This window comes from Manihot esculenta, chromosome 13 (genome assembly GCF_001659605.2).
Source record: "Manihot esculenta cultivar AM560-2 chromosome 13, M.esculenta_v8, whole genome shotgun sequence".
Lineage (NCBI taxonomy): Eukaryota > Viridiplantae > Streptophyta > Magnoliopsida > Malpighiales > Euphorbiaceae > Manihot > Manihot esculenta.
The window spans coordinates 13041173-13068657 of NC_035173.2; the positions used below are offsets into that span (position 1 = coordinate 13041173).

The 27485-nt window shown below is 34.8% G+C and overlaps 1 protein-coding gene across 3 annotated transcripts in view; it reads left to right on the forward strand.

Moving 5' to 3' along the window:
- Positions 1 to 1062: 1062 nt before the first annotated feature.
- LOC110629831 (translation factor GUF1 homolog, chloroplastic) overlaps positions 1063 to 27485 on the forward strand; it is a 44013-nt gene continuing 17590 nt past the window's right edge. For 2 of the 3 annotated variants that reach the window (XM_021776982.2, XM_043949690.1), the window contains exons 1-14: positions 1063 to 1331; positions 1463 to 1639; positions 2779 to 2865; positions 5059 to 5115; positions 5449 to 5514; positions 6078 to 6140; positions 6480 to 6524; positions 6621 to 6721; positions 13758 to 13854; positions 14010 to 14081; positions 18535 to 18689; positions 18798 to 18855; positions 20545 to 20625; positions 20709 to 20795. In XM_021776982.2, coding sequence (XP_021632674.1) covers positions 1098 to 1331; positions 1463 to 1639; positions 2779 to 2865; positions 5059 to 5115; positions 5449 to 5514; positions 6078 to 6140; positions 6480 to 6524; positions 6621 to 6721; positions 13758 to 13854; positions 14010 to 14081; positions 18535 to 18689; positions 18798 to 18855; positions 20545 to 20625; positions 20709 to 20795 — 1380 coding nt within the window. In that variant the 5' untranslated portion in view covers positions 1063 to 1097. The remainder of the gene's footprint in view (positions 1332 to 1462; positions 1640 to 2778; positions 2866 to 5058; positions 5116 to 5448; positions 5515 to 6077; positions 6141 to 6479; positions 6525 to 6620; positions 6722 to 13757; positions 13855 to 14009; positions 14082 to 18534; positions 18690 to 18797; positions 18856 to 20544; positions 20626 to 20708; positions 20796 to 27485) is intronic. The other variant, XM_021776983.2, reaches the window with a different exon arrangement.

A 27485-nucleotide genomic window follows, 5' to 3' on the forward strand; every position in this document is an offset into this window, starting at 1 on the left:
TTTCAGGTTTATTTAAAAGTGATTTCTTCGTTGCTTGATTTATATTAATCTATAAAAATAATAAAAATTAAGTAAAAATATCAAATAATAAAATAAAACTAAAAATCTTAAGATTAAACATAAAAACCTAATAACACTAAGAAAAGTCAATGATAATAAACGGATATTGTTAAAAAATATATAAATAGTTATGTAAATTATTACCACATTTTAGATTTAGAGCAAATAAGTATTCACTTAGTTGCTTTTACAATTGATTCTTATTCCAATGTTGATTTTTTGCGACTTACCGGTAATAATTGTAATACCGAGAGCTTTTAAAGTAGATAAATATATAGATAGTAATTGACACTGCCATACCTTTCACCTTTCAAATTGAGGGTCTCACCCATTAAACACTATAAAAGCAAAATATCATCAAGAAGGAAGCCGTTATCACTCAAACTCAAATATTTACTTTTCTAATTAAAAACTAATGTCTCGAGACTAATGTCTTGAGACTAATGTGTTGAGACTAATGTCTTGAGACCAATATAAGATCCGTTAAAAGACATACTGAGTTAGGTAAATATATCATACATTTCTTGAATGGAGGGATGATATTTGAAAGAGAAACCACATGCTTTTTAAAGATAGCTAGAAAAATAAATTTCAAATATATATATATAAATAATAATATATTATTAACCGGTAAGTTTATATGAAAAAAATTAAAACCTGATTAGATTTTCACTCAAAGTGCGTAGTCTTTGACAAGGCTGTATTTTGAAAATAATATATTATAATTACATTTTAATGTATAAAAAACTTATAAAAGTATAAAAAATAAACCACGAATATTACAGTGACTTAAATAAATGAGCAACATACCTAAACTAAAAAAGCCAGTCAAAATAAAAATACGAGAAGAATACAACAATGGACGCTGCGCTTGTACGAGACATGGCCCATTTGCAAAGAAAATTGTTACAACAAGACTCACCTGGGCTTGATTCTGTAGCCCAAAAGTGGACGCCTGGAAGAACAACGGCACAACGATAACTTTAAATGCGCGGCTGAACAGAAAACAACCATTACCATCGCCAGTAGTCCGCCAAATGGCTACGGACCTCTCTTCTCCTACGCTCCTCTTATCCAGAAACCACATTTCAACTCCACGATTTCACCAAACAAGACACTCTCTCCCTTACTATAGAACAACTTATCCTCTCTCCAATTCCATAACCGCCATCCCCAGGCTTCGCCTCCTCTGCCGTACTTCTGGAACTCAGTCCACCAGTGTTTCCGACTTCGAATTGACTGCCGCAGTTGGCCAGCATCGTCTTTCCAAGGAAATCTCTCTCTCTCTCTCTCTCAGAGTAGATTTCAATTGCCATTATCTTTGTTTCCCCTTCCATTGTAATATGTGATATAGGAGATTAATATTTGGGAGTGAGAGGTTTCATTATGTTGTATTGTGCAGGTTCCTGTTGCCAATATTAGAAATTTTTGCATCATAGCACATATTGATCATGGGAAGTCAACATTGGCCGATAAATTGCTTCAAATGACTGGGACTGTGCAGCAACGAGAAATGAAGGAGCAGTTTCTTGATAGCATGGATTTGGAAAGAGAAAGAGGCATCACTATCAAATTGCAGGTTTGGTAAAATTTCCCCATTTCTTGATTTCTTTTCCTCATCCTGATTGTTTTAGTTAATTGTTCTTGTTTTACTCTGACTAGGAAAGTGAAGATAATTCCTTAGTGATTTGTGACTTGTCCAGTAATTTTGTACAGTTGATGGTTAATATTGTCAGCAGATTTTGTGGTGCAGTTATCTTTTTCTGCGTATTTCTTAACTTGCATTTTCCATAATGATATTTGTTTTCTATGAAAAAAAATTGTCTCAGCATCAGCTCTTTTAGGTTCCCAAGCATCTTGCTTAAGCTCGTTAATAAGTTGGTCAATATGCTTGATTATAATTTATTAGCGTTTTCAATTATATGCAAGATGAACTGTTTCCTTATATTTTTTAATTTTTCAAATTTAGAACTAAATGAGGATGCTTGTACTTAGCTAAAAATTTTTCTCAAAGAGAACTTATTTAGACTTGTTTGTGAAGGTTCTTTTAATGGAGCCAGCTAATCTGAGTTAGACTAAGATTAGCTTGCAGGATATCGTTTTTCAAAAAGCTTAAGTTGGCTTTGATTGTTTTCCAGTCCTAGACTCCTGGTTATATCCGTTTGTCTTGTCAAGTACCGGTTGTTTTGTCCTGTTTTTTTGTTTTGCCAACTTTTTGCAATTCAGTATTAGTTTCTTTTAGGTATGCAGACACTTGCTTTAGCTTCAGTTTATTTCTGTTAAGTTTCCCTCGTGCCTAAACTTGTGGTGGAGTTGGGAATATGGGTCCCACATCCATTTTGATTAAAAAATGGGATAGCTTAAGATGACTCTAAGCAAGCCCTTTTCATTTTAAATCTTGAGCTTTTGGATTCATAGTTACAAGCTGTAAATTATATAATAAGTGTAAGCTGCTCTTATTTTGTTGATCGTTTACATTACTACTCTTAACTAAAATTTGTATATTTATACTTCATACTTGTCTTTGAAGATGATTGCCACCTAATCCTTGACTAGAGGTGTCTAATTTTTGTGTAAAACATGAACTCTAGGGACATTGATCATTTTAATGTATGCTCTGTTTGTTCAAACAATCTTATCAAATATTGATTTTTGGATGTTCTAATATTTCCTTTATTTTTGGTAATGTGACTGATCTATTTTTGACAAATGTGCTAGGCAGCAAGGATGCGTTATGTTTATGAAGATGAACCATATTGCCTGAATTTGATTGACACTCCTGGACATGTAGACTTCTCTTATGAGGTATGTGAATATGGTAGGAGTTTTGCTTCTCCTTTAGTATTGTAAATTATGTGTTTTATACCTATGTATCTATAAATTTTGCTCTCTCTCTCTTTCTTTCTTTGTGTTGATTATATAATGAACTAGAGTCTATCTAGATACAACTCTTGACATTTTACCCTCTAAATCATAACTTAAGGGTGGTACTACTATAATTTTGAGTGTAGTAACTCTTTTGAAATTATCAATGAAAACTCGCATATCTTTGCCAACAAGCACAACAGAAGCTATTTTAAGCAAGGGGCAAAAACATGATTTTTAAAACTTTTAACCCAATTAAACTATGGGTTGCATGCTCAATGCTAGTTTCTATGATAAATTCATCAATAATCAACACAAGCACCAACAGTCATCAATTAGTTTATCATTTGGCAATCCAATTGGCAAGGAAGAATGGTAGAATAAGAAGTTCTATCCTAGAGCTTTAGTTTAGAATCAAATACCTCTTGCAGTGCAGTACCCTTTATTTTATATTGGAATTTAGATCATCAAATGCGACTTCTGCTTGTCCACATGAGCAAAGGAACTTGCAAGAACACCTCCCTTTGGCCGAGAATCCTCTCTCTTCCTTTCCCTCTTCATTGACCAAACCTCAGAGGTGGAAAAACTTGGAGTCCTTAGCTTGATAGTTGTTGTGAAGAAACTCTTGTGTTAACGCTCAACACAAGATTGCAACAATAGAGTTAGGGGTTTGAGAGGAAGAAGATGAAGAAAGCTTTAGAGGTTTCTTATGCATGTGGGTTGGGAGAGAAGAGAGGTTTGGGGGTTGTGTCTTCCACCAAATGAGCTTCTACTCCTTAAAACTCTCCCTAAACTCAACTATATATATGTGATGGTGGAAGACAATTGTGACAAGTGTCAAAGTTCTTCCACCATGTCATAAGTTCGTCCTCCACTTTGGAAGACAAGTATACTACTTAGGAAAACAGTTTCTCCAAAATTAACTTTACTGGTCAGCAAATGAGTCGAATATTTACCTAACTTATTAAATCCTTAAGCGGATTCTATATTACCCCGAAGATCTTGTGATGTGGAACCACAAAGATCACTCAAAGGGAATGAAACAAAACTTCAATTGTCAATAATAAGCTTTAACAAAGTACCTGAGTTAAATAGGCATTTATATAGACTACTTGTTGAACAAACTGGTGTTTTGGGAGAAAATAATTTTGTATTTTTCATAAGTTTAGAGATATATAAATCTTTTATTTATTTACAAAAGTCTAATCTAAAATAGGAAACTAGATACAACAGGAAGCTAATTATAATAGAAAAATATATACAATTATTCCCTAAAAGTTTGCATTCCTATAATCATGAGATTCCTAGAATCATGGGATTTCAACATGTATTCTTATAGTCGGGGGGGATTCCTAGAATTGTGGGATTACAACACTCTTCCTCAAGTTGGTTCATAGATATTAAACATGCCTAACTTCAAATCAATTATACAATACTTTACTGCTCAATCCCTCAGTAAAGACATATGCCAACTACTCCTTTGAAGGCACACAAGAGATGGTTAGTGAGCCATCCACTATTTTCTCCTTTATGAAGTGTTGGTTAATCTCTATATGTTTGGTCTCTATATTTTTGGTCTGATCATGTTGAACTGGATTGTGTCACAGAGCAAGGATAGACTATTTATTTCTGACAACTTCAACTCTTCCATAAACTTTTGCAATCACAATAGTTCACAGATGCCCTGTGCCATACCTCTATATTCTGTTTCAGTACTTGATCTCATTGTCACATTTTTTTTGCTTCTCCAAATAACTAGATTACCACTAACAAATGTGTAGTAATCTGATGTTGACCTTCTCCAAGTTTGTAAATGGATTAGATGTGTGCTAACAAGGTGGTCATCTAACATGTGCATACACATGTACATGTAGCATACACATCTACATGTAGCATTTCTGTGATGTAGAAAGAAAATGTTAGGAGCATGGACAATTAGATAGCATTTGAAATTTAAGAGAGAATTTTTATTAAAAATGAAAAGGTTAGATAGTGATAAGGAAATCATAGGGGCAGATTATAGTATTAGGTTAGGCTATGAATGTCAAATTATATAAAGGTTAAACATTATAAGTTTACAGGTTTGCTTGTTATGACTTTGGCTTAACTGCTTGCCCTGCCATTTGTCTACAGGTTTCTCGTTCTCTTGCTGCTTGTGAGGGTGCTCTACTGGTTGTTGATGCTTCTCAGGTGAAATCTAATTTCAAATTTTAACATGTCAATTTTATTTTCATGTGATAAGTTATATAGTTGGTGTCATGATGCTCTTTTAATTGTTGATGCTTCTCTAGTAAACTCTAATTTCAATGTTTGGTGTGCAAATTTATTTTTCATATGATAAATTATACAGTTTGTATATACACTTATTATTTACTATTATTAAGACTAAATTTTACTTCAAAATCTGTATATTTAATTTCAAAACTTGAGTATAATTGTATAACCTTATTTTCTTTTGTGGTTTATTTACTAATACAATTATTTATTGCCTGTTATCACCGGTAGACTTTTATTTTGTTATAGGGAGTGGAAGCACAAACGTTGGCTAATGTTTATTTGGCCTTGGAAAGTAACCTAGAAATCATCCCTGTAAGTGATTCGTGTTCTTGTCTCGTGTTAGTGTGTGAATGAGTAGAGAAGTTCAAATCTTTAGCTCAGTATATTGTCACTTCGAAGATGTTTTTTATTATTTTTCTTATCACATGTTATCTGGCCTTGTAATGTTAAGTTAGACTGCTGCATAAACAAATGGTACCGTATAGCAAATCAGTTAAATCGTTGTTATTCCAAAGAAATTAAGTTCTTTTAAGCTTATGGGGTCAACAATAGTATACTTGTGATGCTCACATGGCATCCATGTGGCAGATGTGTGGCAATAATATGGCTAAGAGAATAGGATGATGCTGTTTTACTGTATTTGAGAACACTCAAGGTGTCTTATAAATTCAAATGGTTACATAAATGAAAAAGTGTAGGTATAGCTGACTGTGTTGGAGTGGATATCAAATTTAGGGTTTGTTTGTGAAGTTGATTAATGTAGGACAATCACAAACTGAAAGTAATATGAGAATGTATGAGCTTTTCAAATTAATTACACCACCATAGTTCTATATGAATACAACTCTAATAATGAACTTTCTCATCTATCACAGGTTTTAAACAAAATAGATCTTCCAGGTGCTGAGCCAGATCGTGTTATCCAGGAGATTGAAGAGGTTGGTGCACAAAATGGACGAACTTCATTTGTTTAATTGGTGTGTAATCAGTATTGGTCCCTGTAATTTGGAAGCTATTTTGAATTATTTAGGTTTATCCTTTGCCACTGTATTTATTATGTTTGTGAAGACATGTACACACGTACACATACTGGCTGATAAAACAAAGCAGTCAAGTTTATTGAAAAACATGAATTTCTGATTGATGTTTGGTACTTTAAGTTACTTAATGATAAAGCCAATTACGGTTGTGTAAAATCTTTGTTTGACTGAGTATATTCCCTTTAGGCTAATGATGTTTAAGAAACTAACAGAAAAGAATGCATCTTTTTGATGTAGGTAATTGGTTTGGATTGTAGGGATGCAATACGCTGCTCTGCAAAGGTTGGCTCTATCTATGTCAATTTACGTGATACTTTTGTGCACAATGTGGAAGGTTAATAGTTATTAATCTTCTCTAGTATTTTCATTTGTCTATAGGAGGGAATAGGTATAACTGACATTCTGAATGCAATTGTCAAAAGGATACCTTCACCCCGTGATACTGCTAAAATGCCATTGAGGGCTTTAATATTTGACAGGTATGTATTCTTTAGTCATTATTTAGACTTAATCATTGTTGATGATTTCAACATGGAATGGTACCTTAATCATTTTGGTATAAATAATACGCGGTCATGATCCCTTGGGCATGTAAGTTTTCTCTTGTTCAAATGTTAGTCTTCACATATTATGTTCGTTGGTTTATCTTTTAATATCTGCTCCTCAATAGGGATGTTCAAAGAACAGGGTTACTACCCTCGTTGAAGCAAATCAACCCTAAAACAAAAGAACTAGGTTACTGTTTAGAAGTCATCCTCAACCTTAATTTGTTAGTATGATTTATCCAGTCCATAATTAATTAAATTAATGGGGCAAGATTATGGACATGACTAATAATATGTATAGGTTGGCGTTGTTTTATAAATCTTGACAGCAATATCTCTTGAAATGTTATGGTTTCTCTAGGAAATTTGGCTTCTTTGATAATTTCTGAGGCTTTGTAGCATGGATTTTCATTCTACATGAGAGTTCTTTTGTAAGCTTCATATTATATAAATTTCATTAATGAAAATGAAGATTTTTAGGGGAAAATTCTGTATTGTATTTCTTGTTTCATTACAGGCTATTTACACTCAATTTATAGAAGAGAAATAAGCCTAACCGGGAAAATTTACAAGTAAGGAAAATAAATCAAATCTCCATAATTAAGATTAAGACCTAAAAATTCTATCCAATCAAACCCAATAAATCGGCCTAATTAACAGCAGCAAATCTGCCTAATCAACACTTTTCCTATAGTTGGTGCATAGATATCACATACGCCCAACTTACAGTCAAAGTGTGGTAGGTTTTGTTGTTTAGCCTTTTTTGATCACGTCAACTATCTGCTTTTCTGAAGTTGCATGAACTAAGCTCAAAATACCATTTATTAATTTTTCTTTAATAAAGTGCTGATCAATCTCTATATGCTTTGTCCGGTCATGTTGTATTGGGATTAGAGCTGTAGTGATGGCAGCAGCTTTGTTGTCATAGTATGGGGATAATTTATCATTCTCTAACAATTTCAATTCTTTCAATAATTTTTGCAACCACAAAAGCTCATAGACACTTAGAGCTATAGCTCTATGTTCAGCCTCAATACTTAATCGAGCAACTACACTTTTGTTTCTTATTTCTCCAAATGACAAGATTACCTCCCACAAATGTGCCACACACGTGCAATAGCTGGTTATTGGCCTCCTATCATCTGGAGATCTAGCCAGCTTGCATCTGTGAATGCTTCTATTAGGAGGTGATCATGTTTGGAGAAAAGAAGACATTTCCCTGGAGCAGATTTCAAATACCACAAAATACTAAAGATAGCTTGCAGCTGAGATTCTTGAGGATCATACATAAATTGGCAATTGTAGACTGTTTGAGTTCCAGTCAAGATTGGCTGTGCAAGATAATACAATTCTTATTCTATTCATTTTTGCAATAGAGGCAAATGTTTCATGCTAGTCCATTCCATAAGTTTGGGTGAATCCCTTAGCAACAAATTGGGCCTTGAATATTTTAATTGAGCCATTAGCTTTGTAGTTTACAGTAAATAACCATTTGCAGCCAACTAATAATTTCCTTCTAGGAGGAGTGACAAGTTTCCAAGTTTCATTTTTAGCTAAAGCTTTCATTTCTTTGACTATTGCTTTCTTCCACTTAGGATCTTTGTAAGCTTCCTTCCAATCATGTGGAATAGATATAGAGAAAATGGACAAAGCAAAGGCTCTATAGGAAGGTGACAAGGAATCATAGAGACAAAGTTAAATATAGGATATTTGGTGCAAGTCCTGACACACTTCCTTTGAGTAATAAGTTTATCTAAATCAACGATGGAATCAAGAGTTAAAGGTAACTCACTATACGGAGAGGATTTTGGATACTGAGTAGGCTCCATAATGCCTTTGTCTGTCTTGCTCTCCTGGAATATCTTCTTAGATTTAGTTTATCCAACTGCCCAACTTTCTCCCTTTGAACAAACTCTCCCCTTGTCCAACAATACCAAATTTGTTCTCTTGTCTATCAATAGGATCATTAGACTCTCTCCCTTTGAAACAAGGTTATCTCAAGTTACAAAACTAGGTATCACCTCTTTCTCCTCATTATTCCCCCTTGAAGAAGTTACTGAAAAGTAGCGAAGTAAGATTCAGTTTCTCTAAAGGTAACATCCAATACTGACAAGGTATATGGAGAATGGTACATTTGTCACTCTTCCGTGTGGGAGAATACCCAATAAATACATATTTAAGGACTCTTGGATCAAGTTTACAGCCTTACTATGAAGAAAACAAATACATCCAATCACCTTAGTTGGAACAGTGTACTCGTTATGCCCTTGTAAGACATCCATAGGGAGTCGAGTGTTTTGGGATCCTCTTATTAGGGTTTTGGGAGATTCATGGTGAACATAAGAGATCTAGCTACTTCCGGTGGATGTCTATTTTCCTTTCAACATTTTGGATACTAGTGTAAGGATAACTAGTTTGATGTATTATCCTTTTGGACTCCAAATAAGTATAAAATCTACTGATCATGTACTCTATATCATTATAAGTTCTCAAGGTTTTCACTTTAGTATCAAATTGAGTACAAATTATTTTGTGAAATAATTGAAAGCATGAAATTTAATATAACCACGATGGCAAAGGAGCCTAAAGGAAGAGCCAAAAGCACATGGGTGGTGTATTCTAGAAGAGCATGGAAGAACTCAGAGAATGTGGGGCAAAGTTAGTTATAGAGAATCATGTGACGTGTGTACAGCTTCTTGCTCATTATTCTCCCCTTGAAGAGGTGAGTGGGTGGTATTGAAGTAGGGTTCAGTTTCTCTAACAATAATATCCATACTGGCAAAGTATTTCCTAGATGGAGGGTGATAATATCTGCATTCATTCTGTATCAGAGAATATCCGATAAACGCATATTTAAGGATCTTTGGGTCCAACTTTCCTGCAGTCCTAGTATGGACAAAGCAAACACACCCAAATACTTTTGGTGGAACAATGTATGAATTTCTTCCTTATAGAACCTCTTATAAAACCTCCAAAGGACTCATAAAGTCAAGGGCCTTGAGGGGCATTCAATTGATAAGATAAGCAGATACAAGGACTGCATCTCCCCAATATACTTTAGAGGGTAGGTTCATGGTGAACATAAGAGATTGAGCTACTTCTAATAGATGCCTATTTTTCCTTTCAGCAATGCCATTTTGTGCACTAGTATAAGGACAACTTGTTTGGTGTACTATCCCATTAGACTCCAACCTACTATCCATATATTTTCTTCCATTATTAGTTCTTAAAATTTTCACCCTATTATTAGATTGAGTTTGAATCATCTTGTAAAAGAATTGCAAGAAAAGACATCATTTTTAACTTTAATCAAATATGCCCAAATCATTCGAGTGCAATAATTAATAAAAGTGACAAACTATCGATGACCAGATAAGAAGATAGCTTGAGTAGGCTCCCAAACATCAGAATGAATAGTCACAAGGGAATTTGGCTTTTATCATGACTCAAAGGATAGGAGATTCTAGTGTGCTTAGCATACTCACGAGCAATATAAAATAAAGAACCAAACTGAGTTCTAGCAGAAAACTAGGATAAATTTTTTTTAGGACAAAAAATAATGGATGCACTAATTGCCTGTGCCACTGTATTATTTCTTTATTGATATTCTTATTTTCTCCAAAATAGGCTTGAGATATCAGAGAACTTGGATCACCTTCCAACATATATAAGCTATCATGCAGACTATCATCGCAGACTACCATCGCCAATCCTCTTCTTTGTGAGAAGATCCTGAATAACACAATGATAAAAAAAAATAATTTAATTTTACAGTTAAGAGCATTAGTGATAGCACTGATAGATAAAATGTTGACAGGAAAACGGGGAACATAAAGGACATATGATAATTTAATATTGGGTGCACAAATAATAGAATCTATTCTAGGTATAGGAGTAAAAGAGCTATCAGTAATTCTGAAACGGTCTTTGGTTAGAGAAGGAAAATAATTGAGAATGCTTTTAGAAAATCCTGTCATGTGTCTATTTGCACCAAAATTAGTAATCCATAAAAAAATATCAAGAGAGGAAGCATTACTTGACTTCACAAAAGTTAGATATGGCACCAGAGGAGGAAGAGGTGTCAATATGAGACAGGGGGCGCTTGAGAATCTGAATTTCACTAGGGGAAAGGAACTCAACAGCTATTGTCTCCTTAAATGGCTCCCCCACAGTTTCTGATAAATTAGCTTGAGCTCTAGAGGTACTCGTTTCCCCCTCCCCCATGGCTTCTAGTGGGACGATCATATAACTTCTAACAAGTCTCCCTGGTAGGCTTCAGTTTTCCATAATAGTCAAAATGTAAGTAATCTTTTTCAGAATAAGGAGGCTATGGTGTATTCAAACTACTAGCCAACCCAGCCTTTTCAACTAGTGCAGTATGGAGCATAGCATATCGGCGACTTTCCTCTTATTGAACATGGACATGGGCCTCTTCTAGTGAAGGAAAATGACACTTGGACCTGAGTTGGATCATATTCGTTATTCAACCCTGCAAGAAAATTATAGATCTGCTCCTTTTCAATCATTTTCTAAAATTTAATTACATCTTCAGTATAGTTTAATTGGAAGTCCTGATATTAATCAAGCTCCTGCCATAAGACACATAGCTGAGAATAAAATTGGGAGACAATCATTTCTCCTTACTTAGTACCATGGATCTTATTCTGAATATCATAAATTTGGACATCATTCTCAATCTTGGAATAAGTCAAGGACAAAGCCTTCCATATCTTTGCAGCAGTATCAAGTAACAAATGGGACTTATAGATACGAGGTTGCATATAGTTAAGTGACCATGTCATAACAAGACAATTATTCGAGTTCTATTGAGGAAAATCTGGATCCGGTTACTTTTTATTACCAGTGACATAGTCCTGCAGTCGTCTAACCTTGATAAACAACAAATAAGACCTTGACCAAGCAAGATAATTGGTTCCATCAAGTTTTACGAGACTAATTTGCAAGGAAGGGTTATCAGAGTTAGGAACTTAGACCTTTTTACTTTCTGTCATAATAAAATCAAAAGAACCGTGAAAGAATAGGAGGTACCTAAGGTTGTAGGTTGTATGCACAAGAGAGCCTAACCAAATCACCAAGAGACTAGGGAGGGGCACGGGATGGCCGAAAAGAAGTCGAAAATGGCGTTGAAATGGACTGGGTAGCTAGCAGTGTCGGATAGAACCTCATGCGCTAGGAAGGAAGGGCTAGTGAGCCTCGGATTTCCGGCGTCGGAGTTGGACGGCTGGCTAACGACAGTCCGACGACCAACAATGAGATGAAAAAAGGTCCTTAGTTAAGGCAGTACCAAAAAAGTAGATCTAAGATTTTAAAAACCCTAAATAGAAAAAAATGAATTTAAATTCTAAAATTAGGAAAAAACTCTTATACCATGAAGAATTTTAGAGTATTATTATATTTTACTCTTAATCTTTACAAGTGATTTACATGACTATTTATACCTAAAGAATTACAACTAAACAAGAAGTAAATAATCAAAATAATTGTAGAGATAATTAAGAATTCTAATTTATGTCTAAAATTCATAATGAAATCAAATCATATCACTAGAAATCAGCAAATAAGTCAATACCAGAAAATAATGATAATAGTCAAGTTCCTGCCATAGTCTACTCATTTTGAAAAAATATTGGGAACTTGTTGTCATCCCTTGCTTAGTTCCATGGATTTCGTTTCGGATTTCATAATCAAAGCATTATTGCCCATCTTGGGATATGTTAGAGAAAGAGCCTTTTATATCTTGGCAGCACTATCAAGTAATAGACTCGACTTAGAAATTTGAGGGTGCATAGAATTAATGAGCCATGCCATGACAACAGAATTTTCAGAGTCTCATTAAGGATAGGTAGGATCAATAATGTCTTGTTATTTTTGAGTACCATTAATATAGCTCTGATAAACAATAAACAAGATTTTGACTAAAAAAGATAATTATGCCCATCAAGCATAACGGGACTAATTTGCGGGGAGGGTTTATCGAAACTAGAAACAACAATTTTCTTTTTCTCTACCATGAAGAAAGAGAACTGAATATTACTGATAAGTTTAAAGAGGCATCATACTCACACTGAATGAAGCCAAAAACAGCAGGAGGAAGCCGAAAACACCTAAACAGAGCCAATGATGTCGACCAGAGAAGTAAGATCTGCCGGAAAAGATCTTCATGCGCCAGCAGAAGGTGGTGCATACATATGGGTCACCAGAGTTGATGGATCGGCTGGCAAGGGAGTTCTGACTGCTTCTGAGGGTGGTGGTGAGAAGTGAGAACAGAAAAGGGGCCTAGGTGGGAGAGTACCAAATTTCAGTTGGCTAGGGTTTTGAAATAGATTAGGGTTTTGAAATAGGAAAACCCAGAATTTGACTCCAAAAATCAGGCACAAGGCTCTGATACCATAAGATTTTTAGGGGAAAAAATTCTGTATTGTATTTCTTGTTTTATTACAGGCTATTTACACTCAATTTATACAAGAGAAATAAGCCTAACTGGAAAACTTACAAGAAAGGAAAATAAATCATATCTCTACAATTAAGACTCAAAAAATCTGCCCAATCAAACCCAACAAATCTGCCTAATTAACAGCAGCAAGTCTTCCTAATCAGCAGAAAATAAATATAAACATTTTAGGTGTTTAAATATCATTGGTTGTAGTCTGTTTGATACACAATGCTACTAGAATGACAGACCATTTTGATTCTAGTTGTGGAAATGAAATAGCGGAAGATCATTAATCATGTTCTGATGAATCTCCCATGAGTTCAATTGTTTAGTTTAGAAGCACAAAACTTTCAATGGCATTACTTTTCTTGTTAACCAAATGCTTTTTTTTTTTTTTTTTTTTTTTACAGTGCGGTCCTCTTTTGGCCCATTCATATATTCACTTCTAGAACTGCAATTTTTGGGGATGTGATCTTTTCCCCAAGGCTGCTATCTCATTTTTACACGTTCTTGCAGTTACTATGATCCCTATCGTGGTGTTATTGTGTATTTCCGGGTCATAGATGGGAGTATAAAGAAAGGTGACAGAATTTATTTCATGGCTAGTAAGAAGGTAATTCATCATTCACCAATCCTTTTACCTACATGTATAATTTATTCCCCTCTACTGCTTGAAATAGCTGAACATGCATCCAATACCAACTTATATGTACGTTATAAACTCTTCTCTCCATTTTCTTTTAAAAGTAATTTCATTGTCTATCGCAGGATTACTTTGCTGATGAAATTGGAGTTTTATCTCCTAATCAGTTGCAAGTGGAAGAACTGTATTCTGGTGAAGTAAGGAAACACTTCCAGAATACTTTTGCTATGGCATTTCCCCCCCTTTTTGTTCCTCCTTTCCCCTGTTCTGTCTTTCTTTTTTTCTTTGCGGTGCATGTGGAGAAACCTTCTTTTTCCATTTTTCTTTTACATCGCTCAAGATGACCAACCATAATTTCAGCAACTGCTTCTTTTTGTCTGCCAATGCTAAAGAAAATGAGAGAAACAATATGCTACTACATTTTGCACAGGATACAACATTTCTTTGAAGTTACTGTTACTTGCGCAATGAAATTGTGACAACCAAATTGTTAAAAAGTCAAATCCACAAAACCTTTTTGTAGAGTACTTTTGCTATATATTTGATTATGAAAGAGGTACAATATTTATATACAGGAGTCCCCATGATTGTGAATCATAAATAGGAATATATTTATATTATTATGCTATCTAATTTAGGAAAACATCTATAATTGCACACACAACTACAGTTGACTTCCTATAACATTCCTTCTCCAGTTGGAGTTAATTATGCCCAATTTGTTACAAATGTAGTCAATCTGAGCTCCATTATGAGCTTGTATAAAAATGTCACAAAGTTGCACTCCAATGTTTTATAATCTACCATTGAGTTCTTTTATGAAGTAACAATCAATCTTAGTATGTTTAGTTCACTCATGAAACACTACGTTTGAAGTGATATGGAAATTAGCTTGGTTATCACACCTGAACGTAGCAGGAATTGGATTGTGGTTGTGACCATATTGGTGGTTGTGGTCACAAGTAATGGAAATAGGCCTTAAACGGCCTTAGCATAAATGGTAAGGGAATATCGTTATACAAACATTTTAAAAAATTTGCAAAGTCCATGAAATGAAGAGATATTTAAAGATATGAGTGCAATTAAGATATACTATTTAAAGCTAAAATAACAATATAGATAATAAAGAATAATTCTTCACAATATAAATTTAATAAAAATTGGTATAAACAATAATTTGTTCTTCACCAAATAAGTTAACAAAAAAAAAAAAAAAAAAATAAAGATAAATATCTCAACTTTTGTATGATATGTATGTGTAGAATTGGAAACATAGTTGATCTTAGCTCAAAAGAGAAGTGAAATATTTGTATAACTTTGACGAAAATTTGAGGGAATTGTGATACACAAAAACTCCCCAAAACTCCCCAAACTTAATAAAGAAAAGGAAAGAGCAAGCAGAGTTGTTGCTTCCATTTGGCTTAAAAAGAAATGAGGTTGCAAAACAATTACTTTACTCAAGTTATGATAAATAATAGCTATTACTATTAAGTAATGAGCATAATGGCTATTACAAGAACAAAATTTCCTTAAACTTTAAATAAAGGATGTAACAGTTACGAAAGGGCCAAAAACCTATATAAATCATTGTTGCGTACAAGAGCCCAGGGCCAACTTCATCTAATAATTATCGTGCACAAACTACTTTATGCACGAATTGCTTTAGCTTTGTATTTTGATTCAACACTTGAATGAGAAACTTATATTTTGTCTTTTACTTCTTCATGATATTAATTATTAAGTTTCCTCCGAAAAAAATATAATAGTCTGTAATTGATCTCCTATCAGTCTTTGATCTAATCTAATCTATATCTAAAAGAAGCACTTGATATTTGTCTATGATTGGTATACATAAAATCATTCCCTGGGAACCCTTCAAATAACACAAGATTTGTTCCTAAGCTTCAGTTTGCCAACTAATCTGTTATGCCTCTCAGAATCATCAAATAGCTTACCATCATCTTCTATCAGTTGAAGATTAGAAGTTGTTGGAGTATTATATGGTGACGTTCTTCATTTGGGACAATACATACTCTTTCTTATATATTGACACTTCAATTCTTAGGAAATGTTTCAAGAGGCCCAAATCTTTTTTCTTTGAAAATAAGTTTGCAAGAAAGACCTAAGTGATGAAATGCCCTTAGAGTCACTTTCAATAATGATCATATCATCAAGATAAACAAGATTGATTAGGCTATCATTAGATTTTGGAAAAATTACTGCTTAGTCCCTATGGTATGGAGAGACTCACTAATTGGTCTCTCAGTTTTGAAAAATGTATTAAAACGTTCTTGATGTTTTAAAAGGTTTACTAGTTAGTCCATCTATTAGTTTTAACCGTTAAGTATTGAAAAAAAAAATCTAAAATGCCTTGATACGGTGCGACTAATTAGTAAATTTTTTAAAAAAACCTAAGAGACCAATTAATAAGTTTTCTAAAACTATAGGGACTAAATAGTAAAATATTTAATATCAAAATTAATGGAAGGACTAATTAGTAAACTTTTTAAAATGTCAGGGACGTTTTAATGCATTTTTTAAAATCGAGAGATTAATTAGTGAGTTTTCCCATACCATAGGGACTAAGTAGTAATTTTTTCTTAGATTTTTGTAAAAAACACCCAATGATAATACTTGTTCTTTTTGCATTCCAAGCTGTGAAGTGTGAACTACCTAATTGACTATTCCAAACTAAGCTCAAGCTCTTTGTTTCAAGTCATATAGAGATTTTCGAAGTTTGCAAAATTTGCCCAAGTTCTCCCTAAGCAACAAAATTAGGTGATTGCTTCATCTAAACCTCCTCTTGAAGCTTAGTATGGAAGAAAGCATTTTTTTTTATATCTTTTGGTGTAAGGGGTCAATCTTAGGCAAAATCTTGCAAGAGAAGGTGGTAGAATAATCATTTCCATGAATATAACATAACCTTTAGCAATTAGTTATTTTAAATTTGGGTCAGGCCTAACTCACCCCAAAAGCTAGTTCAAGGGGGAGGAGCACTTATGGCCCATATAAGGGGTACATTACCCTTTTCCACAACCGATGTGGGATTCAACACATCCCTCACGCCCAGAATTTTACTGGTGCATGACATATTTATAGGAGGCCCAACATCGGATGGGAGGCTCTGATACCATGTTAAATTTGGGTCAGGCCTAACTCACCCTAAAAGCTAGTTCCACGCACAGAATTTTACTGGTGTGTGACATATTTATAGGAGGCCCAACATTGGTTGTGGAAAGGGGGTAATGTGCTCCTTATATGGGCCATAGGCACTCCTCTCTCTTGAGCTAGCTTTTGAGGTGAGTTAGGCTTGACCCAAATTTAACATGGTATCAGAGCCTCCCATATGATGTTGAGCCTCCTATAAATATGTCACGCACCAATAAAATTATGGGCGTGAGAGGGTGTGTTGAATCCCACATCGGTTGTGGAAAGGGGTAATGTGCCCCTTATGATCTATAGACACTCCTCTCCTTGAGCTAGCTTTTGGGATGAGTTAGGCCTGATCCAAATTTAACAAATTAGGTCCCTTCAGATGAGCTAGAGTCATCGTGTATTCACTTTCACTATAAAAACCTTTTTACAATCAATTGTCTTTTTATTTATAGATAAAGGCATCAATTCCCGAGTACTATTTGCATCTAAACTCATTGTTTTCTCTTCCATTCCATTGTAGAATGCTAGCCAGGATGGAATAAAACAAATATTTTAGAGAACTAACAAAACATTGAGATGGAGTTGGTTGATCATAAGGGACAAGAAGAAATATGATGAGTATACTGACGTTACATTTGTGAGAGCTATGGAAAGATCTAGATTAGACTGAGGAGCAGTACAAGGGATTGGATGTTCTCACGAAGAAGCTGGTGGAGGATCTAAGTCAAGACCATTCTCGTGGAGTAGGCATTATAAACAGGAGGATGAATAGGAGTCGACACAAGGATGTTGAGTACAGGATACAGCAATATAAACCAAGAGATGGTCTTCCTTTTCCTAACTCTCATAAATAGATAAATAAATAAGAGAGGAAAAAGTGAAGTGCATTAAAAAAAAGTAGTATCTGCAGATGCAAGATAGTGATCAAATGTTGGAAAAAAACACATGTACCCTTTTTGAAGTTAAGGGTACCCAGGGAAGTCACATCAAAGCGACTTTAGATCTAATTTAGTATCCTGGGAATCAATGCACACAAAATAAGTACTACGAAAGATACAAGGATCAAGAGGAAACAAAGATTTAGGAAAAAATAAGACAGCATATGGGATGTCACCGTTAAGAAGATATGTTGGAATTTAGTTGATCAAAAAACAAGTTGTAAAAACTATATTAATCCAAAAACATTTTGTGTAGAAAGAAGCTGTAGAAACTATATGTCAGCTATTATTTTCTGACCAAGCGTGGTTATGCATTTGCTGGACCTTTCTTCCTGGTATGCAACTATTTTATTTTATTTTATTTTTTTTGGGGTGGGGGTGGGGGAGTGGGGATGACCCAGTTATTGTGCTTCTTCGACCTGCAATTTTTTTTTTTTGTGTTTCATCTTCAATGAATTTTTTTTTTCCTTTTCTATTTTAAAGACATTGTAACTCAATAATATTAAACTCTATCATAATTTCTACCCATCCTTACCTTGCATTTGTATCCATCCAGGTAGGCTACCTTTCTGCTTCTATAAGGTCAGTAGCAGATGCCAGGGTGGGTGACACTGTTACGCACTACAATAGAAGGGCAGAAAATTCACTACCTGGATACAAGGAAGCTACTCCAATGGTGTTCTGTGGGCTGTTTCCTGTTGATGCTGACCAGTACTGAGATATTTCCTGTTCTGTTGGTGTTTTAAAATATAGCTGGTAATTTTGTGCCTGCTGACATTGTTGGTTGGAGTTGATTACTTTTGTCTCTATTGCTGATAGGTTTCCCGAGTTACGTGATGCATTGGAAAAGCTACAGCTCAATGATGCTGCATTAAAGGTATATTGGTTTGTAGTTTTATGTAATGCAGTTCCAGCTTGTCTTACAACCCATTTTAATTAGGTTTGCCTTTGTGAGGTGGTTCTTGGTCAATGTCCTTTTTGGATTACTAGTGCCATAAGTTGAAAGTTTTAGATGGTCAGAATTGAGCTTTTGTATCGCTTGGTTAACACAGCACTCTGATCTAGGCTTCTTATCCAACTGCTAATTTTTAAATATAGACAACTGGTTTGCAGAACCTCCAATGTGCCAGAGTCCGATGAAATGTCCAGAGTTCTTCTTAGAAACTGTTATTTAAACTACCATTATTCATCAACTTTCTTTCGCCACTTTGATGATTCAGAAACTTCTTGTTGATTGTCAAAAATTCATTGCTCTTTGCTGAGTTGCTAACAATTCAATTAAAACTGGTGCTCTCTCTCTCTCTCTCTCCATTTAATGCTAACTTTAATACTATACATGTATTGCTTTCTCCCTCCCCCCATTCTCCCTCTCTTTCCTTCTTTACCCTCTCTTTTTTATTCCCAAAAATATCATAATATTTGATAGTGAGAAATGTCTTATGGGAAGCTAATTTATTTGGGAAATTAGCCACAAAAATTTCAAAAATTTGAGCTTAAGAGTACTGTTGACAGAAAATGACAGCTTTATTGCTATACTCATGTTGCACGCAGGGTTTTGAATAGTTGACAATATGTAATGGAATATGCAGTTGACATGATATTTGTTGTTACATCTTTTGTGAAATGGGATTTATACTACATAATACTGGAATGGTATGACATGGTTGAAAGTTGAAACAGCTGCTATCCATCATTTTGGAATTAGATGTTTCACACTTTCACTTCAAAAGGGAAGAATTTGCAGGCTGGCACTAAATCTCTCTCATTTTTATCTAACAAAAGCTCTGCTGCTTGAAAGAGGAGAAGAAGGGCAAGGAGAGAAAGAGAGCATGCATGTGGATTAGAATGTGCCCAGAATATTGCATAGAGACTAGGGCTGTGTTTTCTAGAGTTATGGAGAGGAGGAAAGAAGAGATATTAAGTGAACAATGATATGAGGTTTTCTCTGATTTTTTTAGTAATCTTTTTTAACTTCTTTATTTCAGGTCTAATGTCTAAACATGGTGTTTACTTATTTGAGCCCTAATGCACAATGGATCTGATATTATATGCCAAAGAATTACTCAATTTAAAAGTTATGGCCTTCTAGCTTATAGGTAAGGGCCCAAGAATAAGTTCTATATTTCTAGTAAACTCCACGGTTGATTTGGAGGAAATGTGGTGGGAATTTATAGCTTATGAAAGAGAGAACCTTGAGAGGTCAATAGTGGTTTTAAGCAACTTATTCACATGGTTGTTATATATTCTTTAAAGTTTCGTTCTAAACATAACATTGTGGAGGGAAAGGATACATGTGACGTGGCCACCAATCAATAGTTTGAGAATTATGTTTTATTGAAGGATGCCTTAAGAGGATTTTCTTTTTCTTCTCCTCCTTCCCATTCATTAGTGTTCTCTTGTTTTCTCCCACTTATTAGATTTATTAGATTCGGTAATACAGTTAGATTTTTTTTAAAAACAAAATAGTTATTTGTTAGCCAAAAGAAAAACAAAGAAAAAAATGTTGACTTCAGCAAACCACTGAATAGAAGAATTGCTTGTGTTTGTTGCTGTGTCAACTTTGCAGTTTGAGCCTGAAACGTCAAGTGCCATGGGTTTTGGATTTAGATGTGGTTTCCTTGGTCTATTACACATGGAAATTGTTCAGGTTTGATTTATTTCAGATTTCTTGTCATGTGGTGTATTTATGGATAACTAAAATTGGCCTTGAAAAATTTGAACTCACTGCAGGAAAGGCTCGAAAGAGAATATAATCTGAGCTTAATAACAACAGCTCCAAGTGTTGTATACAGAGTGAACTGTGCAAATGGCAATACAGTAATTTCATTGTATCCTTGACTCTATGCATTACTCTATCATTTAAAGAATAAAACATGGATTTGCTGCTTAATATATATGAGTGTTTTGTATCTATGTACATAGTGCATGTCAAGATATGCTGATCAAGAAACAAATCTTCTCCCCTCTCTCATGTTTTCATTTCTACATTGAGTTTGTGCAACATTATTATATGAATGGCGAACAACACTTACAATGATAACAATTGTGCTGTTAGTTTTATATAACAAGATAACAATTATAATGGTGATAATAATAATTGTAATAATAGCACTAGTAGTGTATTGTTATTGCTGCTACATTCTCATTGTTCTTTATTATGATTATTTGTGGTCATGATTATAGTAATTTTTTTGTGGGATATTAGAGTTATTCCTGCCATCCCATCTAACTTTGAGGTTGTATGCCATTAGGGAAAGCACTCTATGGAGTTTTTTTAATTTGCTTCTATTATTTTTGTTGGTCAATTTGACTGGTGTTGTTTCCATAAGCATCAAAAGTGAGCAACAGAAGTAACTCTGTCATTCCTCTAAGTGATAGTTACAAGGCTTGTCCGTTTGTGACTTAGAAGTACTTGTCAGAAGATATGTTGAATTGTTTGACCTTCTTCATATAAGAACATAGGTTCTATCCTTTTATGGTTTGTAACTATTAAGGAAAGCATATCTATGTATATAATTAACTTAATCTTAGGATCAATCTTAGGGGTTTACATTCCTAATTAGCTAGGAATCTATTGTATATATATATATGTGTCAATTCCCTCATCAATATACACTCAAAATATTTTACTCATAACATAGTATCAAAGATTATTCATGGAGGGAACACTAGTTTTTTAGAAAACCCAATGAGTTTAATTTTTCTATAGTTCTACCCAAAATCTAGGCTACCCATATAAAGTGACTGTCTAGAGTCATCGGCCAACCTAGTAGAAGCGCTGGTTGTAGATTGCCGATCAGCCTTTCCCTAAAATTCGGTCACTGGAGGAGCTGCACGTGGGCCTCATGTGATAGACCTGTTTTCGGCGGCTTTTCTTCCAGTTTGGCCCTTGAAGTTTTCTTTGTAGCCCATTGAACTGCCGTATGGTTTGGTCGCTTTATTCCTACTGTTTGCAGTGAAAGGCGTACTGTGAATTTATAGTGATTGGAGAAATACACTTGTTAAAGGTCGATGCTTCTTGTTTATTTATTTGACTATTAAGAAGTTCAATTTTTAATTTAATTTTATTTTTTCAGGAAGATATACCGTTGTTTTCTTTTCTAGAATTATTTAAGAGCTACAAGGACTTATCCTCCATTTGAGGTATGTAGGCAGCCTTCGAGCATGGTCCAAAGAAAATAAGTGTATGCAGCTAAATACACTCAATTTTCTCTGTATCATGAACACTCCTCCATCAATCCTATTGTTGAGTTAGGTAAATCCTCTATGTGTTTTGTTTTCTCTTCATCTAAATGGGTCATTAATTCTAGTGCTATAGACCATATGATGGGGGATCTGAGTTTATTTTCTACTTTTTAATCTCATACAACAACATCTAATAGCACTTTAGCAGATGGGTCCACCTTGTTTATTCTTGTTTATGGAATTGTTAATCCAACTCCATATTCTCTTTATCATTTGTGTTGAGTCTCCCTAAATTTCCTTACAACTTAATTTCTCTGGGTAAACTCACTTGGGATTTGAATTGTTGCATCTCTTTTTTTTCCTTGATCATTATCTATTGTAGAATCTCATGACTAAGAGAATTATTAGTAAAGGTCATGAGACTAGAGATCTACATATCCTTGACAAACAGTTGCCATGGTCTCTTGTATGTTCTAAGTGTCTTGATCCCTTTTGATGTTCATTGTCGCTTAGAACATCCATATTTATCTGCTTTAAAAAATTATCCTTAGCTTCAATCTTTATCTGTTTTAGAATATGAATCCATGTCAATTTGCCAAACGTCATCATTTATCTTCAATTTATAGTCAACAAATAAGCTTCATCCCCTTTTTTTGTCTGTGGTCTATGTCTAAATGCTTCACAATCCGGATTTAAATAATTTGTTACCTTCATTAATGACTATTCTTGTGTTACTTGATTATATCTAATGAAAATTTGTTCTTAGCTGTTTTCTATTTTTTGTACCTTTTATGCTAAAGTCAACACAATTTAATGTCTCTATGCAAACATTGTAAAATGATAATGGCAAAAAATATTTTTGAGCTACCTTTCGGTCCTATATGAATTAGAACGGCATTCTGCATCAATTTTCTTGTGTATACACCTTCTCAAAATGGGGTCGTTGAAAAAAAAAGAAAGCAGACTTCTCCTTGAGATAGCTCGAGCACTACTTCAAATGAATGTTCCTGACAATTTTGAGTTGGTGTTGTCTCAACATCTTGTTTCCTTATTAATCGAATTCAGCATTTTGTTCTTAATGGTAATATTCCTTATGCTGTTCTTTTTTCCTTCTAAGTTTTTATTTACTATGGAACCCAAAATATTTGGTAGTACTTAGGTTTGTGATGTCTCCAAGTCATCAAATTAGATCCCAAATCTGTTTTTTCAAAAAGATTGGATGTGTTATTCTCCTACCCTTAAGCGTTATTTTATCATTGCAGATGTCACCTTCCTTGAAATTACTCCTTTATTTTCCTCTTCCTTTAAGTGTGATAGTAGGGGGAGGAGGATGATCTATTAGTTTATACTATAACTCATCCTATCAGTTCTCTAGTTATTCCTGCACCTACTCTGAGACTTGCTCGGTCTCCTATGCTTCATGTCTAATCAAGACGACCAGATGCTCCTAACACATGTCCTTTACTAGTCCCTTCACTGTCTGGTCCATTCCCTAGTTATCATGATCCTAGTCTGCTCTTCATGAAGGTAAAACGTGATTGCACTTACTCTATTTCGAATTTTGTTTTTTTTTTGCTCATTTGTTTTATTCTTTTTTTTTTATCACCTCCTTGGATTTTGTTTTCATTTCAAAAACTGTTTCTGAAGGCTTATCCCATGCTGGTTGGCGTGCTGCTATGGTTTATAAGAGATGGTGGTTTTAGATGATAATGATACTTGGGATTTAGTAAATATGCCTGAGGAAAGAAAGCCATTGGTTGTAAATAGGTATTCACAGAAAGGTCAATTCGAATGGTTCAGTGGCTCATCTTAAAGCCTGTCCTGTTGCCAACGTATATGTTCAAACCTGTGGAGTTGATGATTTTGATACTTCCTCTCTAGTTTCAAAAGTTTGTTTCTGTCCACTTGTTTATTTTTCTACCTGCTACTTATAACTTGCCTTTACACTAGTTAGATATCAAGAAGACTTTTCTCTATTGTGATCTTTAGGAGGAAATGTATATGGAGTAATCCCTTGGGTTTGTTGCTCAAAGGGAGTATCAGAAAGTTTGTTGTTGCCTATTTTAGAAGATTTTAGAGATTTGATTACTGATTTAATTTGATGACCAACATAGAAGGTTCCTAAAATAGGTTGATTCTGTATATAAGTACTCAAACCTTATAAAGATCAATTCAATTGGAATAAAATTAAAAATTTCTCCTAAAATTTTTCATGGTACCAGAGCATATGCTTGATTTAGGGTTACAATTCAATTTTGAATCTTCAAAACCCTAGGCAACCAAATTTGGTACTCTCCTGCATGGACTTATTTTTTTTGGACACTGCCACCTCGAGAAGACTCGCTACCTCCTCGCTGACCCTTACCAAACACTAGTGCTATTCTGCCGGCAATATTTTCCGGTGGGATTCTTTCTCGTCTGGTCATCGTGGCTTTTCCAGTCTCCTGTTTTCGGCCTCTTCTGCTCGTTCTTGCTGAGTTGGGTGTTGATTGGGTATTTTTGTTGTTGGACAGCCTTCTTTCCATTGTAGTGCTTGCTTTATTGTTTTTTTTTCCTAATATGGCGGACAAGAAAATGACTAGTGGGGATAATGTACGTGCTTCTAATAGTGCATTCTCTTTGTCTCTTAGTACTACTCCATGGATTATTGGTTCTGATGCAAATAAACACATGACAAGCTCTTCTAAAAGTTTCTTTAATTACCTTCCCTGTCTACAAAAGGACACAGTCAGTATAGCCGATGGTTCTTTCGTTCCTATCCGTTGACCAACATAGAAGGTAAGAATTAGGAGGATTCAAATCTTTGAGATCCTAATTAGGCGTGATTTAAGGGATTTTATTCTTATTGTAAATATTCCGAATTTAGATTGATTCTTTATGTATAAATACTCAAACCTTGTAAAGATCAATTCAATTGGAATAGAATAAAAGATTCCTTCCAAAATTTTTCATGGTATCAGAGCATTTTTCCTGATTTTAGGATTTAAATTCATTTATTCTCTTAGCTTCTTTTTTTTTCATCTCACTACCACCACCAGGAGAGTTGTCAGCCAGCCGTCCAGTTCAAACGTTGGAAAGCCACGCGCATGAGGCTCACGTGTCCTCACAAGATTCTGTGTCTTTCCCATGCCCCAGCGCATGTGACGTTTTTCGGTGGTCTTTTTAGACAACAGTCCTTTTCGACGGACTCACCTTCAAGTCACGCTTCTGACCTGTGTGGACCCGTGACTTGGTTCACCTTTTTTCGGCGTGGGCGACGTTTTCTGGTGGTTTTTTTAGTATTGATCCTTTCTGGCAAACTCGCCTTCAAGTAGTGCTTTTGATCTGCTGGACCTGTGCTTTTTTCGCCAGTGAACAATAATTCTTTTTTTAGTAACAATAATTTTTCACTGTTTTTGACAAAAAAGGGTGGTTTTTTCTTGAAACAGCGATGACTTGTGTGTGTAATGTAAGGACTTTTGATAATACTTTTGTTTCGTCTCTTGATTTTGCTCTATGGATTATTGATTTTGGTGCAAATAGATATATGACGGGCTCCTCTGAAGGCTTTCTTAATTATCTTCCATGTCTACAAAAAGATACTGTCAGAATCGCAGATGGTTCTTCCACTCCAATATCTGGAACCGGTTCTATTATTTATACTCCAAATATCAAGCTATCCTTTGTTCTTCATGTTCCTTATTTCCCTGTTAATCTTTTATCTGTTTGTGCTCTCACCAAAGCACTTAATTGTAAAATTGAATTTTTTTTCCTGACCATTGTGTTATTCAGGACCTTTAAATTGGGAAGAGGTTTAACAATGGTAGACTGTATGATGGCTTATATATGTTGGAAGGGAATCTGAGTTTGAATTCACCTCGGGCTCATTTTGGAAGAAATCAGGATGTCAACCAGGAAAATATACTGAAGAATTTTGGGAAAATTTAGAGTATTCTTGTATTTCACTCTTAATTTTTACAATTGGTCTACATGACTATTTATACACATAATTATATCTAAATAGGAAGCAAATAATCAAATAATAATTAAGAGATAATTAAGGATCCTAATCAAATCAAATCATAGCCCTAAAATCAGCTAGGATCAGCAAATAAGTCAACACTCCCCCTCAAGTTGGTGCAAAGATGTCGCATATGCCCAATTTGCAAATCAGATTATGGTAGATCTTGTTGTTGAGCCCTTTAGTAAACACATCCGCAAGTTGCCCAGTAGAAGTCACATGAACTTGGCTCAAGACATCGTCTGTTAATTTTTCTTTAATGAAGTGCCGATCAATTTCAATGTGCTTCGTCCGGTCATGTTGGACTGGATGTTGTGCTATACTTATAGCAGCTTTATTATCACAATACAAAGTTATCTTGTCTCTCTCGAGCAACCTCAACTCCTTCAATAACTTCTGTAACTATAAGAGTTTACACACACCTTGGGCCATTGCTCTATATTCTGTTTCAGCACTTGACCGAGTAACAACACTTTGTTTTTTGCTCCTCTAGGTGACAAAGTTCCCTCCCACAACTGTGCAGTAGCCCGAGGTGGATCTCCTGTCATCGAGAGATCCTACCTAATTTGCATTTGCAAAAGTTTCAACTCGGAGGTGACCATGTTTGGAGTAAAGAAGCCCTTTCCCTGGCGCAGACTTTAGGTATTTTAAGATGCGAAGTACAATCTGCATATGAGTCTCGCGAGGGTCATGCATGAATTGGCTGACTAAGCTAACAGCATAGGCTATATCCGGTTGAGTGTGCGAGAGATAAATCAATCTTTCTACCAATCTCTGGTGTCTTCCAACATTCACGGACTCACCAGTTCCTGCTTTCAGCTTGTGATTACTTTCAATGGGAGATTCTGCTAATTTACACCTCATCATACCAGTTTCTTCCAAAAGATCTAGAATGCACTTTCTTTAGGAGATGAAAATTTCTTTTTCTAATCTAGTCACCTTGATACCTAGGAAACATTGCAGTTTTCCTTGATTTTTTATTTCAAATTCCTGAGCCAACAACCTCTTTAGTTGAGCCATTTTCTCTTTGTCATTGCCTATCACCACTATATCATCAACATACACAATAAGAACGGTGATCTTACCCTTGTAATGTTTGATAAACAGAGTGTGATCAGCATTGCTTTGTTGGTAACCAAAGGACATCATGGCTCTGCTAAACCTGTCAAACCAAGCTCTGGGAGATTGTTTTAGCCCATACAAAGCCTTTTTTAATTTGTACACCTTTCCTTGTGTCTTCGCATCAGCGAACCCAGGAGAAATTTTCATGAACACTTCTTCCTCTAAATCTCCATGGAGGAAAGCATTCTTCACCAGTTCCT